The 21,892-nt window shown below is 56.8% G+C and overlaps 2 protein-coding genes and 1 long non-coding RNA gene across 5 annotated transcripts in view; 1 reads left to right on the top strand and 2 right to left on the bottom strand.

Moving 5' to 3' along the window:
• BMP8A (bone morphogenetic protein 8a) overlaps positions 1-21,892 on the bottom strand; it is a 31,749-nt gene extending 9,857 nt beyond the window's left edge. For 2 of the 3 annotated variants that reach the window (XM_045035596.1, XR_006584195.1), the window contains exons 1-6: positions 21,526-21,892; positions 9,436-9,625; positions 8,864-9,012; positions 2,283-2,477; positions 1,445-1,524; positions 776-886 (exon numbers count right to left, since the gene is read on the bottom strand). In XM_045035596.1, coding sequence (XP_044891531.1) covers positions 776-886; positions 1,445-1,524; positions 2,283-2,477; positions 8,864-9,012; positions 9,436-9,625; positions 21,526-21,859 — 1,059 coding nt within the window. In that variant the 5' untranslated portion in view covers positions 21,860-21,892. Of the gene's footprint in view, positions 1-281; positions 887-1,444; positions 1,525-2,282; positions 2,478-8,863; positions 9,013-9,435; positions 9,626-21,525 lie in introns of those variants that run through there. The other variant, XM_045035595.1, reaches the window with a different exon arrangement.
• On the top strand, positions 144-3,645 carry LOC123379572. The gene is made up of 2 exons (XR_006584199.1): positions 144-283; positions 2,761-3,645. It is a non-coding gene; the product is annotated as an uncharacterized LOC123379572 (long non-coding RNA).
• On the bottom strand, positions 4,639-6,824 carry LOC101088562 (succinyl-CoA:3-ketoacid coenzyme A transferase 2, mitochondrial). Its single transcript, XM_011284765.4, is given in 3 exon segments — positions 4,639-6,098; positions 6,101-6,127; positions 6,130-6,824. Coding segments are annotated over 3 exon segments (1,557 nt in total). The 5' UTR covers positions 6,383-6,824; the 3' UTR covers positions 4,639-4,821.

Raw genomic sequence — 21,892 nt, 5'->3', positions numbered from 1 at the left:
TGCCAACAGCATTTTTCAACTAGAACAATCCTAAAATTTGAATAGAACCACAAATACCCCTCATAGCCAAAGCAACTGTGAAAAAGAAAAACAAAGCTGGGAGTATCACAATCCCAGATTTTAAATTCTACAAAGCTGTAGTAAAACACTTAGCTATAAGCAACAGCAACAGTGCTCTTCATGGAAACTATTTTTCAGCATGTGAAGTTACCCCAGACTCAGCACTGGTAGCATACCTACTTTGGGAAACACAACTAAGGATCAGGAAGGAGACAACCGGAAGGTGAGCAAAAGGGGGGGTGGGGGCAAAGCCCAGCCCCTCACCCAGGCCACACCTGTAATGCTCTCCACATACACCTTGCAGCAGGTGGCTGAATGCACATGCCTGTCACTCACCCCACAGGGGTCTGTGCGACAGGAGGCCGAGGATGCCGGGGGACATGGTGATGTGTGTGGTGTCTTACCAGAAGCAAGCATGTCTTGTAAATCTGGGTGCCCACATATGTACATGATGCCTTACATGTGCATGTGCAGGGCACAGATCTGGGTGTGCACAGTCAGGGTAAGTCGGGTGTGTGTGGATTCAGATGCCTAGGGGTCTACATGTGAACGTGGCCACATAGGCACCAGTTCCTGTACAGACATGGGAAGTTAACTGCGTGTGCCTACAGGGAAGGGTGGGGAGAGCTCCCTGAGACCCAAGCAGGCGCTTCCATCCACCTGGCTGCACGAGCCCTCTCCCCGTGGGTGGGGACAGGATGGACGCGGTACTGACCAGGGACTGCAGGATGGCGTGGTTGGTGGCGTTCATGCACGAGTCCAGCGGGAAGGAGCACTCCCCCTCACAATAATAGGCCGAGTAGCCTTGGGGAGCAATGACCCAATCCTGGAGGGGAAAGAGGAGAAAGTGAGTGCCATCCAGATGCCCCCCCACACTGAGCCCCTGAATCCAGCACACGGCACAACACGACTCAGGGCTGCCCCTTACCCACCTGCAGCCCCAGCCCCATCAGCCAAGCCTAGGGTCCCTGCAGGCAGGCTCCCCCAAGAGGCCTGTCGTCCACCGGGAGGCCCTCGGCAGGCAGGGCTGGGCACAGCTCTGTCCCCTTCACGTGCACTGGGCATCGTCCTCCCCACCCGCCCCACTGCCTGCATCTTCTAGAGCTGCTGTCCCAGCAGACGTGCACAAGCACTGCCCTCCCAGCCTCGGTTTCCCTGTTGCAGCCCTGACATGTTCTGGCTGAGGATTCAGACTATCCCCATTTCCATGGTTTTCACCAAAAAGCACCTTCTCACTATAAAAGAAAGACATATTCCCTTCAGAAAACACTGAAGAACCTAATGCATGAGAAAAAGTCACCCATAATTCTAGCTGCCCCCGGAGATACACCTATCATTTCTGGGTGGGGACCGTCATGTAAGAAGGAGGGGAGTCAGAAATTACCAGCCAGCCGAGGTCCTGGAAGCTGACGTAGAGCTCGTGCCGCCGGCAAACCTGCCGGCCGTCGGTGCCGTGAACGTCATCTGCAGGGACAGAAGCCAGGTCTGTTCTGGGGTTCCTGCTCTGGGCAGCTTCCACAGGGAGCTCCCAGGGCGGGGGACACCCCACCGGGCACACTTGGTGAATAAATGAATGCAGTGAAACAGACGCATTTGATCTCATTAAGCCCCTCCTGCAGCTCTGCTGGTGTCACGACCCAGCTCGAGAAACTTCGATGGCTCTAGGTGGGTCCGATAGCTACAGAGGAACCCTGCACTCACCCCAGGCTCCCCTGAGTTCCAACCTGTGGGCCCTCCCGATGCTTCAGTAAACAGCCCAGGGGACCCTGGGCCATCAGTGGCTCCTTTTCTGTACTGACCTCATCCCACCTCTCCTGCCGCCCCCGTTCCACGGGATCGAGTGGCTCACGGAGGCCAAAGGGCAGACTTCCCGTGGAGGAGAGGAGGGCAGGAGGGCAGGGCAGGCCCGCTCCTGATCCTGAGGGGCTCAGTCTGCGGGGGAGACGTTCCGCATAAACAGTTGTGCATCCTGCAGGGTCCCCAGGGGCTGTGCTGCCCGGAGGATGGGGCATCTGATTCTGATGGAGACTTCTGGAAAAAGCCCTGGGAGCCAGGGGAGGGCAGAGAAAGCACTTCTGGGTGGCAGGGACGGAGAGGGCAGAGGCTGGTCCACAGAACAGTGCTGGAGGGTGACCCCCGGCCTGAACCTACTGAGGACCCAGAGGGTTCTGTCCCCTCCAGGTGGCTCCCGGGCCCCGCCCCAGGCCCCTCCCGGACCTCACCAAAGATCCCCGGGAGTTTGTTCGGGTGTGGCAGCTCGTTGGTTTTCTTGGGCGGCCTCCTCTTCAGGGGCCTCGCTGCCCGAGGGGCTCGGACGGGACCAGGGCTCACCCTGAAAAAAGTGACCAGGAAAGGCTGTTTGGAGCCCGGCGCCCGTCGCCCCAGCAGGCCGGCCAGGCCAGGATCCACGCTGTGCCCTGAGACGGAGAGAGGAGAGAGGGCGATCACTCGCGGGCAGGGGCCGTGCACGTGGGACAGCGGGGACCCTTCTGCCAGGGCCTGCTCGGGCCCAGGAGCGCGGAGGCAGAGGGCCTCAGTTTGCTCCTCTGGAAACAGGAGTCCCAGGTCCGAGGGAGATGGAGGGAGGGGGGCCTCGCGAACACAGGGTCATTACTCGCGATAACGGTGAACAATGCCATCTGTGAAGCACTTTATAGGTTTCGAGTTAGTTCACACGCGTGACCTTATGTGTCTCCACAGTCCCCCTGGACCTCATGCTTCGCTGAGAAATGTCAGAGCCACTCTGCCGGGGGCTCGCAGAACCACGGTTCCCATGTCCATCTGAGCGCTCCGAGGCCCGAGTTCTCCCTTCCACCCCATACGTTCTGGGGGTGTGGATGGATTTATGACCCAGCAGATTAGCGCAGCCACCAGGACGTAGCCAGGGCTTGCTCTGCCCAGCACTGCCAAGAGCAGGGCACTAACTGTGCCCTGACATCCACAAACGAGACCCCGGGTTCAGTGGGGCAGAGACATCCTGGAGCCGCGGTTCAGTCAGATCCCAAGTTCTTACCCACTGAAGGTCTTACTCCCGGGTTTGTGGGTTAAAAAAGAGAGAAAAGGCTGTGGGCTGGACGTGATGGGGACCTCCGGCTAGGAAGAGGGACACCCCTGAAAACGGGATTTGACCCCACAGCTGCTTAGAGATGAGGATGCCCTGAGAAACACACTCACGATCCCTGGAAATGTCGACTCCACCAATGAAACCAACTTCCTGTACCTCTTTGTATTTCCAAATGACCTCTTGATTTCTTAACTGTCAAAGTAACGCAAGGGCAACTGTAAGGTAACCTCTGGGGAAGAAATATCACTCAGAAACCTCTGCCCACCCCAACACATCATTTTCATCTTTCTGGAATATTTTCATGTCACCTGAACTTTTACACAATGGTCATCTTAACAAAGAAGTCTGTATGTTTTCCAACTTTTTCACATAAACATGTTCACTGCTGTTAAAATGTCTCCACTATGAACGTTTCAAATGCATAAAATTCCTTTGAGAAAACGTACCATAACATTTAGAGATTAGCTTAACTTTAGACATTTAGGTTATTTCCCGGCTTTCATTAAAAGACGAGAAAGGGGTAGATCTCTTCATTCTCATTTCCTGTGGAATTTTCCTTTTTCTTTGTTTGAATGTTTCTATTTTTCAGAGAGAGAGAGAGAGAGAGAGAGAGAGGAAACATGAGTGGGGGAGGGGCGGAGAGAGAGGGGAACAGAGGCTCTGCAGTGGGCCCTGTGCTGGACAGCAGCGAGCCAGTCGTGGGGCTCGAACTTACAAACTGGAAACTGTGAGATCATGACCGGAGCAGGAGTTGGATGCTCAACCAACTCAGCCACCTAAGAGCCCCTCCCATGGTATTTTCTTAAACTAAATGACAGGAGGTGATTACTGACTTTTATGCTCCTTAAAACACAGTGCCAACTGCTCTACTTCCTGTACATCACCTCAGTATTGCCACCCTGACACACATACACACACACACACACACACACACACACACACACACACACACACACACAGGCACATGTATGTACGTATGGAAACACGTGCACTTCTCATACAGGATACAGACATACACATACACGATGCTACGTGTCTGTTCCATTAGCGGCTGTCCTGATTCACTGTGAAACCATCCTAGTTCGGCTCAGCTGGCAAAGGTCAGCCCTTAAACAGCCGGGCTCTAGACCTGGGGCCCCGGGCCAAGTTGGTTGAACTAATCAGTCCAGAGACTAAACTTTGATCTATGACATCACCTCCCACAAACAAATGCACCGGACACGTTAGAGGCACCGCTCAGGAACGATCCTGCTGGGACTGGAGGGGGGTCAGCTGCAGGGGCTGACACTGGAAGGAGCCTTGGGGATACAGGGGTGGTTACTCCTCCCTCATCACTTCCCCCCACATTGCGTGGCTCGTTCCGGAGAGAAGGCTCCTTGGTGAAAGCCTTCCTGTGGGATCATCCGAGCTGCAGGAATTTAATGTAAACATCACAGTGAGGAGGGCGTCTGAGTGCCCGACGACGGAACCAGACCTAACTCAGGACTCACAGAACATGCAAGAGCAACACCAAAGATCTCCTTTTGTTTTTAATTAAAGCCATGTTCCTCTTGAGAGAATAGTCTGTCTGGCGGTAGCCGAGTCTGAGACGCCAGGAGAACCGGTCAGACGAACGGACAGGCGTGATGACACCCCCTCTGGGTGAGAGGCAGCGGCGAAAATGAAACACACCCTCTACCAGGGCTTCCTTTCCCGGGTCAGGCGGCCACCTGCTGCATGGGTCTGAGGTTCGGTGACATGGTGAAGGGCTGCCCGTGCTCTGTGACGTCGTCCACGGTCAGCCCGTCCCAGAGCTCAATCAGCGTCAGGCCTTTCTTCTTGTGCACGTCGAACACGGCCTTGTCAGTGATGATCCGGTCCACACAGCGCTTCCCAGTCAGCGGCATGGTATGCTTCTCCGAGATTTGGGGTTCGTTGGCCTTGGTGCAGTGCGCCATGGTGACCACCACTCTGGTCTTGGGACTGGACACCAAATCCATCCCCTCCCCCCCCCCCATGCCTTTCACCTTCTTCCCGGGTATCATCCAGTTAGCCAGGTCACCGTATTTGGAGACCTGCATGGCTCCCAGCATGGTGAGGTTGAGGTGCCCCCCTCGAATCATGGTGAATGAGTCATCGCTGGAGAAGAAACAGCCCCTGGGAAAAATGCTCACCGTCTGCTTGCCCGTGTTGATGAGATCTGCATCCACCTCATCTTTGGGTGGGAACGGCCCCAAGCCCAGGATGCCATGTTCACTGTGAAGATGAACAGTCATGTCCGGGCTGATGTAGTTGCTGGCCAGGAGCGGGATTCCTATGCCCAGATTGGCATACATGCCATCCTCAAATTCAAGAGCTGCCCTCTTGACAATTCGGGCCCCGGGGTCATCTGCAGACTCGGCTTTTTCATCGTGCTCCTTCCTGAGGGCTAGATGCTCAATTCTTTTCTCGTGTTTTTCTCCCTGAATCACGCGGTCGACATAAATGTTAGGAATGTGGATGTCTTCGGGGGCAAAGGTCCCCACATCCACGATTTCTTCCACCTCCACCACGGAGGTTTCCGCAGCTTTGCACATGGGCACGTTGAAATTCCTGGCGCTTTTTCTGAAGATGACGTTCCCGGCGTGGTCGGCTTTCCACCCCTTCACCAAAGCAAAATCAGCAGTGATGGCCTACTCCAGAAGATAGTGGTGCCAGTGGAACTCCCTCACCTCTCGGGGCTGGCTCATGATGGCGATGTGGCCGTCGGGCGCGGACCTGATGGGGGCGCCTCCCTCCTGAACCAGGGTCCTGTAGGCCATTGGCGTGTAGAAGGCGGGCACCCCGGTGCCCCCGGCGTGGATGCGCTCGGCCAGGGTGCCCTGGGGCGTCAGCTCCAGCTCCAGCTCGCCCGCCAGGTACCGGCGCTCGCACAGCGTGTTCTCCCCCACGTAGGAGCAGATGAGGCGGGCGATCTGCTTGGCCTCCAGTAACAGGCCCGGCCCAAAATCGTCCAACCCACATTGCTGCTGACCACGGTCAAGCCTTGACACGCGTGCGGAGCAGCGCCTGAATCAGGTTCTCTGGAATCCCGCAGAGCCCGAAGCCGCTGACCATGATCTTGGCCCTGTCCACGATGTCTTTGACGGCCTCCATGGGATCCGCGTAGAATTTGGCGCGGGCGCGAGCGCTGGTGGCCAGGCCGTGCACACCGCCCTCGGCCTCGGCCAGCGTGGGCCCCCAGCGGCTGGCGGGAACGCAGTGCCCGAGCGCCCGCATGAGCCTCTGGAGGACGGTCATTGTGCACTCCGGCTCCAGGCCCCGGACTGAGACCAGTGGGGGACAGGCCAACACCGGCCGCCACCACCTCGTCACAGAGCAGGGAGGGTGCGTGGGGCGGTGACGCTCACACCGGGTGGCCCCGGCGCCCCTGCCCACAACAAGGGGCCCCTCCCCCAAGGGGATTCCGGACCCTGCGTCCCCCGCTGCAGAGGCAGCGGCGTTCCTGAGGGGAAGACGCGACCCTGAGTCCTCGGGGTTGGCGGCAAGGCCGCCTGTGTCCAGCCCAAAGCCCCGGGGGCAAGGGAGGTCCTTCGCGGGGCCCCTTCCGGGCACACCTCTCCCTGTCGGACACCCCCAACTCTGGGTGGTCCCCTTCCTTCTTTGTCACCACCCCCTTCCCGGGTGACCTATTCCAGTCCCCTGGCCCTCAGGCCACCCAGACGGCCGCGCTTCCCACACCTGCCCCGCCCGCCCCCGCGCTCACCTGCCCTGGGTGACCGGCCATCTGGACGTCTACCAGGGCTCCCAATGACCTCACCGCCAAAGAAAGTGCTCTGGGGTTGCTGCCTCAGACCTGCCCCCTCCTCTTCTTTCATTCAGACACAAATCTATTAAAAATGGGCCCCTGGCTCACTCCACATTTTCCGTGATTCCTCCGCTGCCCACTTTTCTCCATTTCTGCCGCTACCAACAAGCTCCTCCCCACTCCACCTGCACGCTGGGTGGCTCCTGAGCCTCTGTGACGGCGCTCTTGTCCCCCACACACCACCCTCCTTGCTCACGTCAGGGGCGGGCCGTTCTGGATACATACGGAGAAAGGTTTTATTTTATCCTAGTTGAGATTTACAGAAAAATCGCACCGACAGCCCAGAGTCCCCGGATACCCAGAGCCGGTTTCCCCAGGGAAATGTTAACATTTACGTTAGGGCCTGGATTTGTCACAACTGATGAACCAATATGATAAATTAACACGATATATTCGGATCTCGCCGGTCCTCCCCATGTCCTCTCTCTCTTCCAGGGTCCCTGCCCGGATCCCACATGGCCGTCAGCTGCTACAACTGCTCAGGCGCCTCTGGGCTCTCACACGAGCTCAGACTTGCTTTGTAATTATGACGGTTTGGAGAAGGACCTGACGGGCACTCTGCAGTACGTCCTTCAGTTTCCGTTTGTCTGGATTTTTCTCACGGTTAGACGGGGTGTGGGTTTTGGGGGGAAGGCCACGAGATGAAGGGCCCTTCCCATCCCTTCATGTCAAGGGGACACGGGAGGTACGTGACATTCACGTGAACCCTGATCACCTGCCGAGGCAGTACGCTCAGCTTTCTCCTCTGTGAACTTACTTCCCCCACCCCGTCCCGACTGTACTTTGGGAAGCAGGTCGCTAAGCGTTGTCACACTGAGGGGTGGAGTGATGTCCTCCTTGGGGGGGAAGGGGGGGTGTTTTCAGGGGGCTCTTTTCAGATCCTGCCATCCTCCACTGCTATGAAATACAGTGAGCTACCCCCCACGCTCCAACACCAGGCCCTGGTTTACCCACAGAGGGCCCGGAGCGCCTGGCGGGCTCAGTTGGTAAAGCATGCGACGCTTAACCTCAGGGTTGTGAGTTCGAGCCCCACGTTGGGTGCAGACATTACTTACAAATAAAATCTTGGGGGCCCTGGCTGGTTCAGTTGGTTAAGCGTCCGACTCTGGCTCAGGTCATGATCTCTCAGTTCATGAGTCTGAGCCCCACATCAGCTCTCTGTCATCAGTGCAGAGCCTGCTTTGGATCCTCTGTCCCCCTGTGCCCCTCCCTGGCTCACGCTCTCTCTCTCAAAAATAAATAAACGTTAAAAAATAATATAATCTTAAAAAAAAAGAATGCGCCGTGCCAGCTCTCAGTCTCCTCTCCCATCTGCCCTGGTCCCCCCTGCTCCAGCCACAGCCGCCCCTTCCTGCAGCTCAGATACGCCAATCTTGTGCCCACCTTCGGCCTCTCCATCCCACCTCCAGCCATAACGGAGGCTCTTCCCCAGATACCTATGGAACGAATGAAGGTGTGATCCTCATTCTACAGATGAGGAAACGGAGGCTTAGCAGGTAAGTATCCTGCAAGGTCACCGAGTGACAGCGCTGCAGGGCTGGGATTCAAGCCCAGGCCTCTCTGATCAAGTCTGAGGGTGTAACTGCTTCCCCTCCTGCCCTGCCCAGTAGGGGACCTCCCAGCCTACAAGGTCGCTCCTGGAGAGGGAAAACACAGACTCTCTCTCAGCAGCTCAAGCGTGGGTTCCGCACAAGGAGAGGAGGGAGAGCACTGGGGTAGGGGGCCCCTGCTGCGGGAACCTGGCCCCTGCACCCCGCTGACCCCCACGGCGGGGCAGGGATCGTCACCCCAGGCGCAGGGCTGAGAAAGACCAGGCCTCCAGGGCCCAGGGAGGGGGCTGCAGCCCTCTCGGCTGCCAGCAGCCCCAGAGGAGCCCCCGGGGAGAAGGTCTGCCGCCCAACCCTGGGCCTCACCATCGTCCGTTTCCACATAGAGGCGGAGCCCCAGGTCCTTGTTCCGGCTCAACAACCAGCGGTCACTGGCTGCTGTCACGTCCAACACCAGCCAGCCCTCGTCCCCAGCTCGGAGCGTCTGAAGATCCAAAAAGAACAAGTCAGACTCCCTGTGGACACGAAAGAACAATTAACCGAGGGCTGGCACAGCTGCCTCTGTGTTTCTAGGGCCCTCCTGTGGACCACGAGTGGGCGCCTGCCTGGCTCGGGCCGGGTGCCTCACTGTCCTCATCTCACTGCATCTACCCCACAAAGGTGTTACTGCGCCCACGCAGCGATGTGGAAACTGAGGCCCAGGAGCTCAGTGACCTGCCCAAGGTCCTGCCCCAGGACAGCGGGCCACGGACTTGCAGCAGGACTGGTTCTGGGTCACTCCCCACAGTGACACGAGGCCTGGGGTCAAGTATCTTTCTGTCTCTGGGGGTGTGCTCTCCAGGGAGCTCCCCTTCTGGCCTCTGGGACATGTCCCCTCCGGGGCTGGGCCCGATACACCGACAGAGGCTCGACCGGGAGGCGGGGCGTGGGGCGGGCACCTGTTGGACTGCTCTCTGACCACCTCGAACATGCTGACGTGCAGGGTCCCGTTGAGCAGGTGGGTGCTGGCCATCTTGTAAATCCGGAACTCAGCGGCTGTGACCATCTCCCCCTCTGGGATCTGGGTCAGGTCAAAGCGGAACTCCTTCCAGCGGGGCTCCTGGTGGCCCAGGGTACGGTCGCACTCCACTGCAAGACAGAGCGGGACCGGCGGTCACTCGTGTTCTGGGCTCGGGCTGGGGGTGGGCGGAGTTGGGTGGGAGCTGGGGGCCGAGGCAGCCTGGGTGGTGACGGCCCCCTCCTCTGCAAAGGGGCTTGCTCCCAGGCTCCGCCCGCTGGGTGCTGAGAAGGCTCAGTGGGGCTACATGGTGAGGCGTCTGCAGAGGACCCAGCATACACCAGCTCAACGAGAGCAGCCTTCACTTCTGGCCCCTGAGCCCCAAACCCGGCCTGCCATCCCCATTCCCTGCTGGCGCTGGGACCCTGGGTGAAGTAGAGGTCAGGTCCCTCCTCTGGGAAGACGGACATCAGAGCCAAGGCAGAAAAGGGCCACGTAAGGGTGAAGAGACATAACTGAGTGCATTTCTGAGCCAGGGGTTGCCCAGAATCTGCCGATGTACATGCATGGAAGCCTGGGGAGGGGGAGCCTTTGCAGCTGACACGGGCTGGGCCTTGAGGGGTGAGAGCGGATATGTCGAGAGAGGAGGACACTGCACAAGAAAGGGGCCAGCCTGAGCAAAGGCCTAGGGCTGAGGAACAGATTGTGCCAGCAGGGGAAACAACAGCCATAAAACACAGCAAAGGGTGCAATGATGGCAGGCCCCGTTTGGGGACAAGGGGAAGGAAGAAGGAGTGCCGGAGGGAGACTCAGAAAGGAACAAGGAGTAGCAAGGTAGGAGTGACAGCTCCTGGAGAGACCTGGTCAGGGCCTGGGGAAGCTGGACAGTCCCATGGTGTGGTGGGATCTGAGCAGGCTTCCCGGAGGAGGGGACATCTGAACTGGCCTTGAAGGATGGGACAGAGTCTTGTCGGGTGGAGAAGGTGGCAGGGAAGGCATCCTAGGCAGAGGGGACCCCAGAGGCACCGGTGTGGGGTGCTGGGGCGTCCACAGAGCAGCAGTGTGGGGGACGGGCCCTGAGTGGCTGTGGCCTGACTGCGGAGGGCTGGAATTCTGGCCCAGGAGCGTGGGCTGTGCCTCTGGCCGCTGGGGTTCAGGGCTCTGGGCAGCAGGGGCGCAGTGTGGTTTGGGGTGGGGAGGAAGGTATGTGTGGAGGGGCAGGTGAAGCGCAGGCTGGAGGGGGAGCCAGGGCGGCCTGGTGGCGAGGCTGGACTGTCTGGGTAGGAGGCTGTGGGTGGCGAGTCAATCCCACATCTCCCCAGCTGCCCGGAAGTGCCCAGGACAGTATATTTAGTACCGTCTTACTTTAGCCTCTTGTCACTTTCAAACACCACAAATCTGTGTTTCCGGAAAGCCGGGGTGGGAGCCGCCCAGCGCCGTCCTCAAAACCCAACACTGAGATTTTAATTACATGTCTGTGAGTCTTTTAAAAACTCTCTCTCTCTCGCTACTGGGCTCAGTGACCACAAGTCACCGGGCTGGTGGCGGAGGCGGATGTGGGGAGTACTTCCCGTCCTCACGGTGAGGACCTGATCTGGTGATGGACAAACAGCTGGGCTGGGTGGGGCCCGTGGACGCACATGTGGACAGGAGGAGACGGGCTTCTCATCCCCAGCCGAGGAGGAGAAGAAACAGAACGTCCATCCTCTGACAGCGTGCCGGACACGCGGCAAATGCCCACCCGTGGCCCAGGCTGTTGCGGAGGCAGCATGACCCAGAGCGGATGCGGGTCCTCCCACACAGGCAGAGAGCGCGGAGGGCAGGGTTCTGGACCCTCACCGAGCGATGCACGCCAAGAATATGGACACGCATGTCCCCTCCCCCCTACAGACACACTCACACTCACACACACGCACAGCTTTGGTGACAATTTCCATCCACTCGAGGACTGCACAGACCACCCCTGGTATGTGGCGGTGTAATCCCGGTCGTGCAGGATGACGTAAGTCTAGGCTGCTGGCTGTCACAGGGTGCGGCACGGAGAGCGAAGGAGGGTGGCTCAGTCACACCCTTCACCTGTGTCCTCTCAGAGCATCATAAATGTATTTGCTCCCAAGGCCCAGTGGCGGCTGACGGGCGGGTCCTGGGGCCCCTGGGAATCTCCGTGTGCAGTCCCGACACTGATTTCATGCTGGATCTGGGGACTCGGGGCACAACCCGTGAGCCCGCCAGCTCCTCACCCTGCGGCCTCCCTCCCGTGCTGACCTGGGGGGCCAGGTGTGCTGGGTCGAGAGAGCCTCATGTACCTGCATTGACCCCAGTTCCCAGCTTCCATTGTGGGTTTGTGAAATTGAGCCATGGGGGAGAAGAGGAGGACATACAATTTTCTTCTTCTAAATAAAAGATTATACAACATAAAAATATGTCAATTCAACTGAAACACATTTGGATGGCATTAAGGTGCCTCCTTTTCACCTGCCTGACCTGTCAAGGTACTTGATCCTCTGGCCTCAGTATCCACATCTGCAAGATGGTCATTTGATCCAGGGTCAAATGTACCTGCAAAAGGCCGTGTTTGCTACTGCAGCAGGTACTTGGTTATTATGGTCCAGGCAGTGCCTCTAACGTATTATTCAGGAGCATTTCCTTCATAGTGCACCTTCCTGCCCAGCCTCCACTTCCCCTTGGGGAATCTGGAATCTCCCAAAGATGCCCAGGCATAGAGAGGCAGCCCCTCAGAATCACCACTGAGGCTACTCTGGCTCGGGCAAAAAGCAGAAACTGACCCTTTATGAATGTGCTGTATAGTCCAGAACACCCAAGCTCCAAGGACAGAGGTCACTGCACACACTGTCCTTCCACTTTTATACACACAGAGAGAGGGAACCCAAGGGTCTTGACTCCCATCTGGGCTCCTTCCACTATATCAGGGTGGACCTCCGCCATCTGATGTTGAAAGAATGGCACAAAAATCAAGTTGGAAGTGGCCTGTTGCTGCCTCCCACACCCCTGCTCTCGTCGATAGTCTGCAGAGGGAATTTATGGGAAAGGCCAAGTCCGTACAACGTGATTTCTTGGGTTTTCCCAGTAATTTTTGTTTTTGTTTTTGTTTTTTTTTTTTTTGCTACTGCTTGCAGGGTTGGGAAGTTCATTTCCCGGTCCCCTGGCAGATTTGGACAGGCTGAGGGGCAGGGGGTCCTGGACCCCAGCCACATGAGATATGTCCTGCCAGGAATCATCTCTCTGTGGTGGCCTTGAGGGGGATCACTGATGCCTGCAGCAAGCTTTCTGGGAAGTAAACGATTTCTCCAATCTGCAACATCTGGGCCAGGGATTCCTAACGTTCCCATAATTTCACTTTTGGGCCTGTGGGAGAGGACTCCTGACTACACATGCTCAGGAGGCTTTCTAAAAACGCTCACTTTTTCCATTCATTTTTCCTGGTGACATCCAGGAAAATGTATTCATTTACTCGACACATTTGGAAACAGGGCTTATTGGATGCAGGCGCTGTGCACGGCAATGGGGAGGCTGCAGGCAGTGAGACAGGGTGACCCGCCCCCACGGAGGTTATGGCGCTCATAGGGCTGCAGGGAAGGCGGGCAGCAAACAAGACGACTGTATGTGACCAGCTGTGATGGATGTCAAGACCAGGATGGGACTGGGGAAAACGCAGGGAGGGGCGTGTGAGTCACTTGATGCCTTTAACTTTATTTTGAAATAATTTTAGATGATTTAGATTTAGAGAAAAGTCTTGGCAGGAATAGTACAGAGACTTTCCCTACACGCTTTACTCGGCTTCCGCTAATAACATTGTACGTAATCAGACCGTAGCATAATTACCAAAACCACAAAACTGATATCGCGCAGTGCTATTAACTATAGTCTTTTCTAGACTTTTGCCAGGTTTTCCACTATTCATCGTTTAAGTGTACCTGACTTCAACCCAGGGTCCCACATCGCACTCAATTGTTAGGTCTCCTGGGTCTCCTCTGATTTGTAACAATTGCTAAGACTCTGCTTTTCTTTCATGACATTGACACTTTTAAAGAGTGCTAGCTAGCTCTTTTGGTTTATCTCATTTTCTTTCCTTTTAAAAAAAATCTTTATTGTTGAGAGAGATATAGACAGAGCACGCAAGAGCAGGGGAGCTGCAGAGAAAGCGGGACACAGGATCCAAAGCAGGCTCTGTGCTGGCAGCAGAGAGCCCAATGCAGGGCTTGAATTCACAAACTGTGAGGTCATGTCCTGAGCTGAAGTTGGATGCTTAACCAACTGAGTCACCCATGTGCCCCTGATGCTTTCCCGTTAGACTGAAGTTATGGATTTTGGAGAAGAATACTACAGAAGTGATATCCATTTCTGTGCACATCAAATTGGACAACATGGTGTCAATATGTATTATTACCAGTGATACTAATGGATTCGTTGATTAAGGTATTGTCCAGGGATTCAAAGAGGCTTTGTGACCTGGGAAGAATTTGATAAAACTCACCAGTTCTTGATGCTATGATAGTCCACGGCCCTGTGAGGTGGATTGGAAGCCAGCAGCCAAGAGAGGCTCTTGACAGCCAGCTCCATCGAGGTTTGGCAGGCATGGGCCCACCACTGGGGATGGACAAGGCCAGCCCTGTTTCCACAGGTACCTTATTTTCTGCAAAGCTCTACATGGGAAAGCAAAGACTTTACTTTCTTAACTCCATTACTGTGGCTCCAGGAAAATAAACAATCACAGGACTCCTGGATCTGTGGTCTTCTCCTACAGCCTCTGATAAAATGACCCCTGCTCTCCACATTTGTGGGAAAGACCCACTGTGTGCAGGAGATGTCCTTGACCACCACGGTCGCCAAATACATTCTAAGTCTGAGGCTCTGCACTCACCACTCATGGACTAGATCTCCAGATGCCTCACCCTGAGTCCACCAGCCCAACACCAACAAAAACTTTGGGTATTTTTGTGACTTAGACAAAATTTAGAGGTATCCGGATGATCTAAATCTGTCTTGTTTCTGACCAAATAGTAAGACTCCAAAAAGCATCTTTTTCCTTCAGCTCAGAGTAGCTATTAAAAAAAGAAATCTGACCTTTCTGCCCTCAAACCCTTCCCCAGCCCCACAGGGCCCCTGGGAGGAGCCCAAGCTCTGGTTCCAGGACCCCCTGAGCTGACCTGGCCCAACCTCATGACCTCCTCGGCCTTCTGGCTGCAAACACCCTCCCTGGACACCCTCCCCAAAGCGCTCTCTCCTGAGTTGCCCCCATCCCGCCTGGTCCAAAGGCCACTCTCCTCTTGTCCTGCTCCGAACCCACACAGATCAGCCTGCCAGCCTCTCCCTTTCCCCAGTCCCAGGGGTCCCCATCTCTGCTCCATGTGCCCTTTTGGATGGTGCACAATTGAGGGCAGGACTGCACAATGTGGGGTGGAAACGGGAAGCTCTCAGTGAACTTCCACTGAGCTCCTTGTGTTCTGGGGGCCCAGAGAGGGGATGTGTCTGCTGGTTCTTCCCAAGGTCCCCGGGACAACAGCTCGTCATCCAGCAGCCGCTGCCCCTTGGGTTGGCCATGCTGCCGGTCTGGAGTGGCCTCCATGTCACAGTGTGCCTCCATCAGAAGCCACTCACGTTGTCACTTTGCCTTGGGACTGGCCCCCCTTTGCATGGCCAGGCTGCTAAGGGGGAGGGCAGGCTCCCCAGGGTCCCAGAGGCAGGTGTGTGGGTCCTGTCTGGCTGGTCCTGCTCGTGGCAAGGGCGAGGGCCCCCCACCCCTTCAGACCTAAAACAAGACCCAGGTCTCCATGGCCGGTGCAGGCCCACCAAGGGGCTGCAGAATGGACCACCTACCAAGTCTGTATCTGAAGGGCTTCTTCCTCCCACCCAGAAATCTCAGTGCTTCCCAGAGGAGGCCAAAGCTCCATTTCTAAGGTATTTTTAGTCAGTTTTCATTACCGACTTTTTTCAAGAGCTGTTTCCATAAATGATTCTGCACTCATGATTGCTGGTCCAGGCCTCCGACGGCTTCAGACCCCAAATTAAAAGGGAACACCCGCACGCTCCCCCACATCAAGTCTGTCAAGGCCAAAAATAGATCCGAGGAGATTGAGCAAGGATACGATTCCCCAGTGCAAACCCGGGGGAAGAACTGAACTGTGGGACTTTTCCGGAAAGATGCGGTCACAGTGACACATCCCTCTCTCCCGTAGGGAATGGATTTCCGTAAGGAGATGGATTGGGTGTACCTCCCTGCCCTGGGCCTCACCCCTGGAGGAGCCCCATCAGTGGGCAGGGGTGGGCACATTCTTTGGTCAGAGCTGGAAAGGCCTCCAGGGCAACCCTGCAGACATGGGGAAACTGAGGCCCAGAGGGGCAAAGACTTGCCAGGGGTCGCACGTCAGGTGAGGGCCCTTCGTGTGGGCTTTCAGACCTGCAGCTGAGGTAAAATGAGTGGCCCTAGCTTCCCTCCAAGTGGTGATACTGGGATGGGGGGTGGTCACCTGTCAATGAGGTTCTCCTGTCAATGGGGGCCCCCCTGAGAATGCCTGCTGAAGCCACCTTCTGCCAGGCAGGGCCCTGGGGGCACTGGAGGTCCCAGGAAGCACCCAGGGAGATGCCGAACCCGCTGTCAGCCTCCACAAAGACAGTGAGGACGGCCCTGCTCTGCTGCACCGACCAGGCCCAGGCTCCCGCCCCTGCTCTCAGCTCCCTGCCTCCAGCTGTGATCGTCCTCCCTCAACCTTACCAGTCTGCCCTGAGTGCCTGCCATGCAGGGGATGGGGTGCACGGGGTGGGGGTGCCCCAAAGACTCAGATCTGTCCCTGTTCTCAGGTCGTTCATGGTTTCCCAGGGAGTAAAATAGGGGCGAGACATGGCCCTGAATGAGACTGGCAGAAAGTGACTCAAATCCTAAGAGAAATACACACGATGGGGGGGGGGGGGGGGGGGGGTGGGGTGGGGTGGGACTTTCATCAGAGAAGGAGCCTGTCTCTTGAAGAGGAGTGGAGGTGGGAAACTCCTGCCTGCCCCTTTAAGAGGTGGAGGCAGGGATGTTCTATGCACAGGGTATGAAAGGAGCAAAGGCACAGGTGAAATGTAACAGAGTTCTCTGTTAGTTAAGTTCCTGCTGTTGCCAGCATCTGCTAGCCTCCCCTCACAGTGCTGGGAATAGGCCTCATTCACCTGCTCTTAAAGGTGAAGAAAGGAGGCTCAGAGACTTTAACAGGAACCTGTCTAGCATCTCACAGCTCCCAGGTGGGACAGCCAGGATTAAAATATAGGCTCAATACATCCATGTGAGCACGTTCTGGGCACCTTTATTCATAACCCCAAACTAGAAACAACTCAATATCCACTAATAAAAATGGACAAATGTGGTATACTTGCAGAATGCAATACAATTCAATTATAAACAAGCGCTACAGGGGTGCCCAGCTGGCTCACTAGCAGAGGATCTAACTCTTGATTTGATCTTGGGATCATGAGTTCGAGCCCCACCCTGGATGTAGAGATTACTTAAAAAAAAAAAAAAAAACAAAAAACTTAAAGAACTAAAGATAGGAAGATAACAGGGATGAATCTCAAAAAAATTATATTAAGTGATAGACATAAAAGTATATATAGTAGGGCTTCGGGTATAAGGGGACCAAAGAGAGGTGACATGAATGCATTGTGATAGAAATCAAAAGTGACTGCCTGGAGGCACTGGGCTAGTGGGAAAAGGATGCCCAGGGGCACCCATGTCACAAGTTTCAATGTGGTATGAAGGGTATCATGAGCATATCTTATTTTGTAATCCCCAAACAATAAAACCACTTTAAAAACAGGATTCTCAGTTTATAACATACATTCAAAGACAGTCGAATTCGGCAACACTTACTGTACCTAATGGTGGGCCAGGCCCAGGTCTGGGCGGAGAGGCAGTGTCTATGTAGGAGAAGAGCAGAGCAGACAGGAAGCTGACCTGCTGGCTGGCCTTGGGAAAACCACCTAACTTCTCGGAGCCTCACTCTCCTCTTTTCAAAACAAAGATGTGACCTGAAGTGTGATGCAGATGAAGAGACAGACTCAGAGGTTCTGAGCACAGGGTCCTCACCAGGGGCCATCTTACACACTCCCCGAACAGCCTGCAGGGTGGGCTATTTTACACGAGTGTCTCCATTTTACAGAGGACGAAACTGAGGCTCTGAGAGGTGGCCTGAAGAGCCCAGATCACACTGAGACTCGGTGGTGGCATCAAGATGCACAGGTTAGAGCCCCCCACCCAGGTCCTGTCTGACCTCCCACTGTCTATCCGCTCCTGGGCTCCAGAGCCCCCCTGGGGGGGGGGGTCACTGTCTAGACCAGTGGTCTAGACAACCATCTTTGTGGCTTAAGTATTTATTCCTTGCTCCCCACTAGGAGGCCAGCTCCGCAAGGGGAGGGACTTTGTTTCGCTCACTGTCCTATCCCAGGAACTAGAAAGAACTATGTCTGGCACAGAGCAGGTACCACATGACTGTTGAGTGAATTCGTGAGAAATGAGAGAGTTCCCTAGTAAAGAACCAAAGGAAGTACCTTCAAGGTCACAGGGCTGAGCAGGACGTGGGCCAGGTCCCTCATTCCCACTCAGCCCTGCCTCTCCCAAATCCAGCACCTCAGGTCAACACCACCTGTCCTCGGCTGCCTGAGGCACGGGAATAAATTAGTCTGGTCAGAGAAGGGTCTCCACAAAAGTGAAGATGGCTTGATGCATTTCTGGCTAGACCTCTGCCTTTAGGGCTGTTTGTGCCTCAGTTTCTCAACCTGGAACACGGCACCTGCTGGCCCAGCGGCTCGAGGTGGAGAAGGACCAGGACCAATGTGTGGAGTTGGTCTTTCTGGCCTCATTCCTCCCTCCCCGCGGGCTGGGCCAGCCTGAGGCGCCCAGGGAGCAGCCAGTCAGACCCATGCTCCAGCCCAGGGGACGGGGTGGTGCCATGAGGAGGTGCCTCCAACACGGAGCCACGGGGTCAGGGCCAGGAGGCCCCGTGTTTTCTGACACCATCGCTGTGGACTGGATGAGAAAAGAGGCCCAGAGAGGGAAGGGAGGTGACCTGGGACAGGAAGGACTCAGTGGCGAGCCCAGGCGGTACAAGAACCTGGGTGTTGCCTCCCAGCTCAGGTCTCTCCACTCCGTGAGCACAGGGGACACCCAGGACAGGTATCGGCCCCCATTACCGTGTCCTGACCAAGGGCAGCCAAGAGCATACAGGTGGAGACTCACTGACAGGCCAGGCAGGGGCCCCAGCTCTGACCGTAGTCCTGGCTTCCCTACAGAGACACTGTCAGCCATGACACGGGCTTCCTACAGCACCTGCCTGGGTACAGAGGCCTAACCCACGGGCCAGAGGCCTGTGGGAGGCTAGAGGTCTCTGGGTCCCACAGGCTGCCATGGATGGTCAGGGGCCCAGCAGGCAGCAGGTCTGGCTTCTCAGGACCCGGATGAGGCCAACAGGAGGTGGAGCTGGAGGCAACAGGTGTGGGAGCCTGGGCGTGGGTGCTGACACCATAGCGACTCTGCTATTAGTCTCGGTGGTGGTTCAGGGGCCTGGGGCCTGGGCCTCCAAACAAGGAAAGAATCCTGGTAGGTGTCTAATCCCCCCGCCCCCACAGCCCAGGTAATTACCAGTTAAAACTACTCAAATTGAAGGAGTTGTACTAGTGCAATTAGCACATCAGAATAAAGGAGGCCCTCTGACAGCCGGCTGGGCCCGCCCACAGACCGGGCTTCCACTGAACAAAGATCTGCTTGTTAATCCCACAGCGTCAGAGGCCTTCGATCTTCGTGAAACACACAGACATGGCGTGGGAAGAAGCTGGCATCTGGAATCCACAGCCCCTGGATGATGTCATGGATGCGTTGTGTGGCCCTGGACTGGCCATTTAACCTCTCTGAGCCCATGAAAAGGGCTTGGGGTGGCTCAGTCAGTTAAGCATCAACTCTTGATTTTGGTTCAGGTCACGATCTCATGGTTCGTGAGTTCGAGCCCCGCATCAGGCTCTGTGCTGACAGCTCAGAACCTGCTTGAGATTCTGTCTCCCTCTCTCTCTGCCCCTCCCTCTTCTCCCCCCTCCCCTCAAAACAAATAAATAAAGGTTAAAAAAAGAAGTGTGGGACATTCCCACACATCCAACCAAGGCTGGCCAGCAGCTGGGAGGGACCGGAGTCAGGAGCAACCAGGCCCAGGCTCACCAACCAGAGGCATGATTTTCTGTTCCTCCCATCTATCAACTGAACACACAACAACCCTGACGATGCGTTGATCTCTAGGAGCCCCACTTTACAAGGAGGGATCTGTGGCTCCAAGGGGACAAGGGACGTGCCTAAGACCACACAGCAGAGGCACAAGAGGAATCAGATGTGTCTGAACTAAGGGTGATGCTTGATTCACAACAGCAGCTCCCACCAAGGCTGTGTGCGCCTTGACCATGGGATGCAGGGGAAGCAGGACATTGGCCGGGCAGTGACTCACTAACGGATGGCTCCCTTGGGGACATTCTCAGGATAACTGTATCTACAGCCCCTCTTGGTTCTGAGCCCCAGGTCAGCTTGTTCTGAGGACAGGCCTCAGTTTTACACATGGTCTCTGTTATCCCGCGTGCCCCACCCTGCCCTCTAACCAGGAAGGTGGCATTCACTGGCCCAAGTCCTGTGCCTGGCACCGGGCTCTCAGTAGAGGTTAACAGCCGCTTCCTGCTGTTCCCTCACCTCAGGCACCCACCAGCTCGGGGCTGGGGGGGGGACAGAGGCCTCCTTGGCTGTCCCCTCGGCCTGCCCCAGTGCAGGAAGCAAATGGCTAAAGACCCCACAAAACCTGCCGCTGCTCCATCCCCTGGGTTTCTCTGCCTAAACCCCTCTGGAAGCTCTCTACACCCTGAAAGCCTGCCCTCCTGACAGGAGAAAGAAATATCAGCTCCTTGAGGAGGTGGATGTAGGGCTACCTCCTGTCCTGACTGGGCCACAGAGAGGCTGTGCTATCCTGGGCATAACATTGTCTCTCTGAGCCTCAAAGTCCTCATCGGGGAGATAGGGATGAAGATCATGTCTGGTAACAGGGCTGTCGGGGAGGTCAAGAGTGACGCTGTGGGTGAAGGGAGGCTGTTGGCCTTGGCAAAGGTCTTCTCCCATCTAAGCCTGAGCTGTAGTCCCTGTGCCCCCAGATCCAGTCTGGTGTCTGCTCCAGCCCTGACCCCACAGACAGGAGGCAAAGCGGATAGGGGGCAGTAAGGACTGCAGATTAAAGAGCACTTAATAATAGGAAAGACATCTTTGAAAACTAACCATAAATGGCTCCACGACTTGTACAGAGTTTCTGCAGAGAGGAAGGGCTGGGCTTTGTGTGGGAGAAGGAGGGGCGTCCGAGCTGCCCACCATGTCCTTCCACAGCCTGGACCTTCACAGCATGCCAAGCCACCTCCCAGGTGCTGCGCTCAGGGTGACAAGACCGCCGACGGCCCCACTGAGCTCAGAGTCCACTCCTTCCCCACCCGCTGCCCTGACAGCCACACCCTCACCTACAGGGGCTGGGGCTCTGGCCAGGGAACGGGCTGCTGTGGACTCATGACATCTTGGGCTCTCATCTCAGCTCTGGGCACTCTGATGATGTCACCGGGGCTTTCCACGCTGAACTTTGTCCCTTTCTCCAGTACTGCCCTTATCACTGTGGCAGCATCCCGTTCTGTTTACTCATCCGTCTCCCCAGGACCACACGGTCTTCCTGGCACTGCCCGGTCCACCCGACATGAGATGATTCCTACCCTTGGGTGTTTCCAGGGGCGGGACGAACGCGCACATCGATGGGACTCACATTCGCGTCTGTCGGAGTGAGCGGGGCCCACAGCCCTTGGACTCGGCCGCCCTGAGCTCCGCATTCCCAGCCCGCTGTGGGGGCGTGGCCGCGATCAAAGGGGCGCGCACCGGCCAAGGCGGTCCCCTGGACCCGTCCGCACCCGCGCGTCCACCCGGTGGTCTGGTCGTATGGTTACCGGGGCCCCGGACGCCCACCCCGACGGCCTCACTCACCCATGTTGACGAAGCTCATGACCAGGTCGGCGCGGCCCGGGCGCCGCTCGGGGGGGCCGCCGTCCTCGTCGTCGTCGCGGGCCATGGCGTGGTACAGGTCCAGCATGAAGAGCGGCGCCGACGCGGGCAGCCGGGCGGCGGCGGACGGCGCGCGGGGCCGGGGCCGCCCGGGCAGCCCGAGCACCGCCAGGATCTCGCGCTGCATGTCGCGGCGCTCGCGCGGGCCCAGGCGGCGGGCCGGACAGCCGGCCGGGGCGCGCGGGCCGGGGCCGCCGCCGCTCAGCGCGCACAGCGCCAGGCCCACGAGCCACAGCGACCCGGGGCGCGCGGCCATGGCCGGGCCGGGCGGGCGCTCAGCGAGCGCGCA

This window comes from Felis catus, chromosome C1, assembly GCF_018350175.1.
Source record: "Felis catus isolate Fca126 chromosome C1, F.catus_Fca126_mat1.0, whole genome shotgun sequence".
Lineage (NCBI taxonomy): Eukaryota > Metazoa > Chordata > Mammalia > Carnivora > Felidae > Felis > Felis catus.
This window is presented reverse-complemented; position numbering and strand designations above follow the sequence as displayed.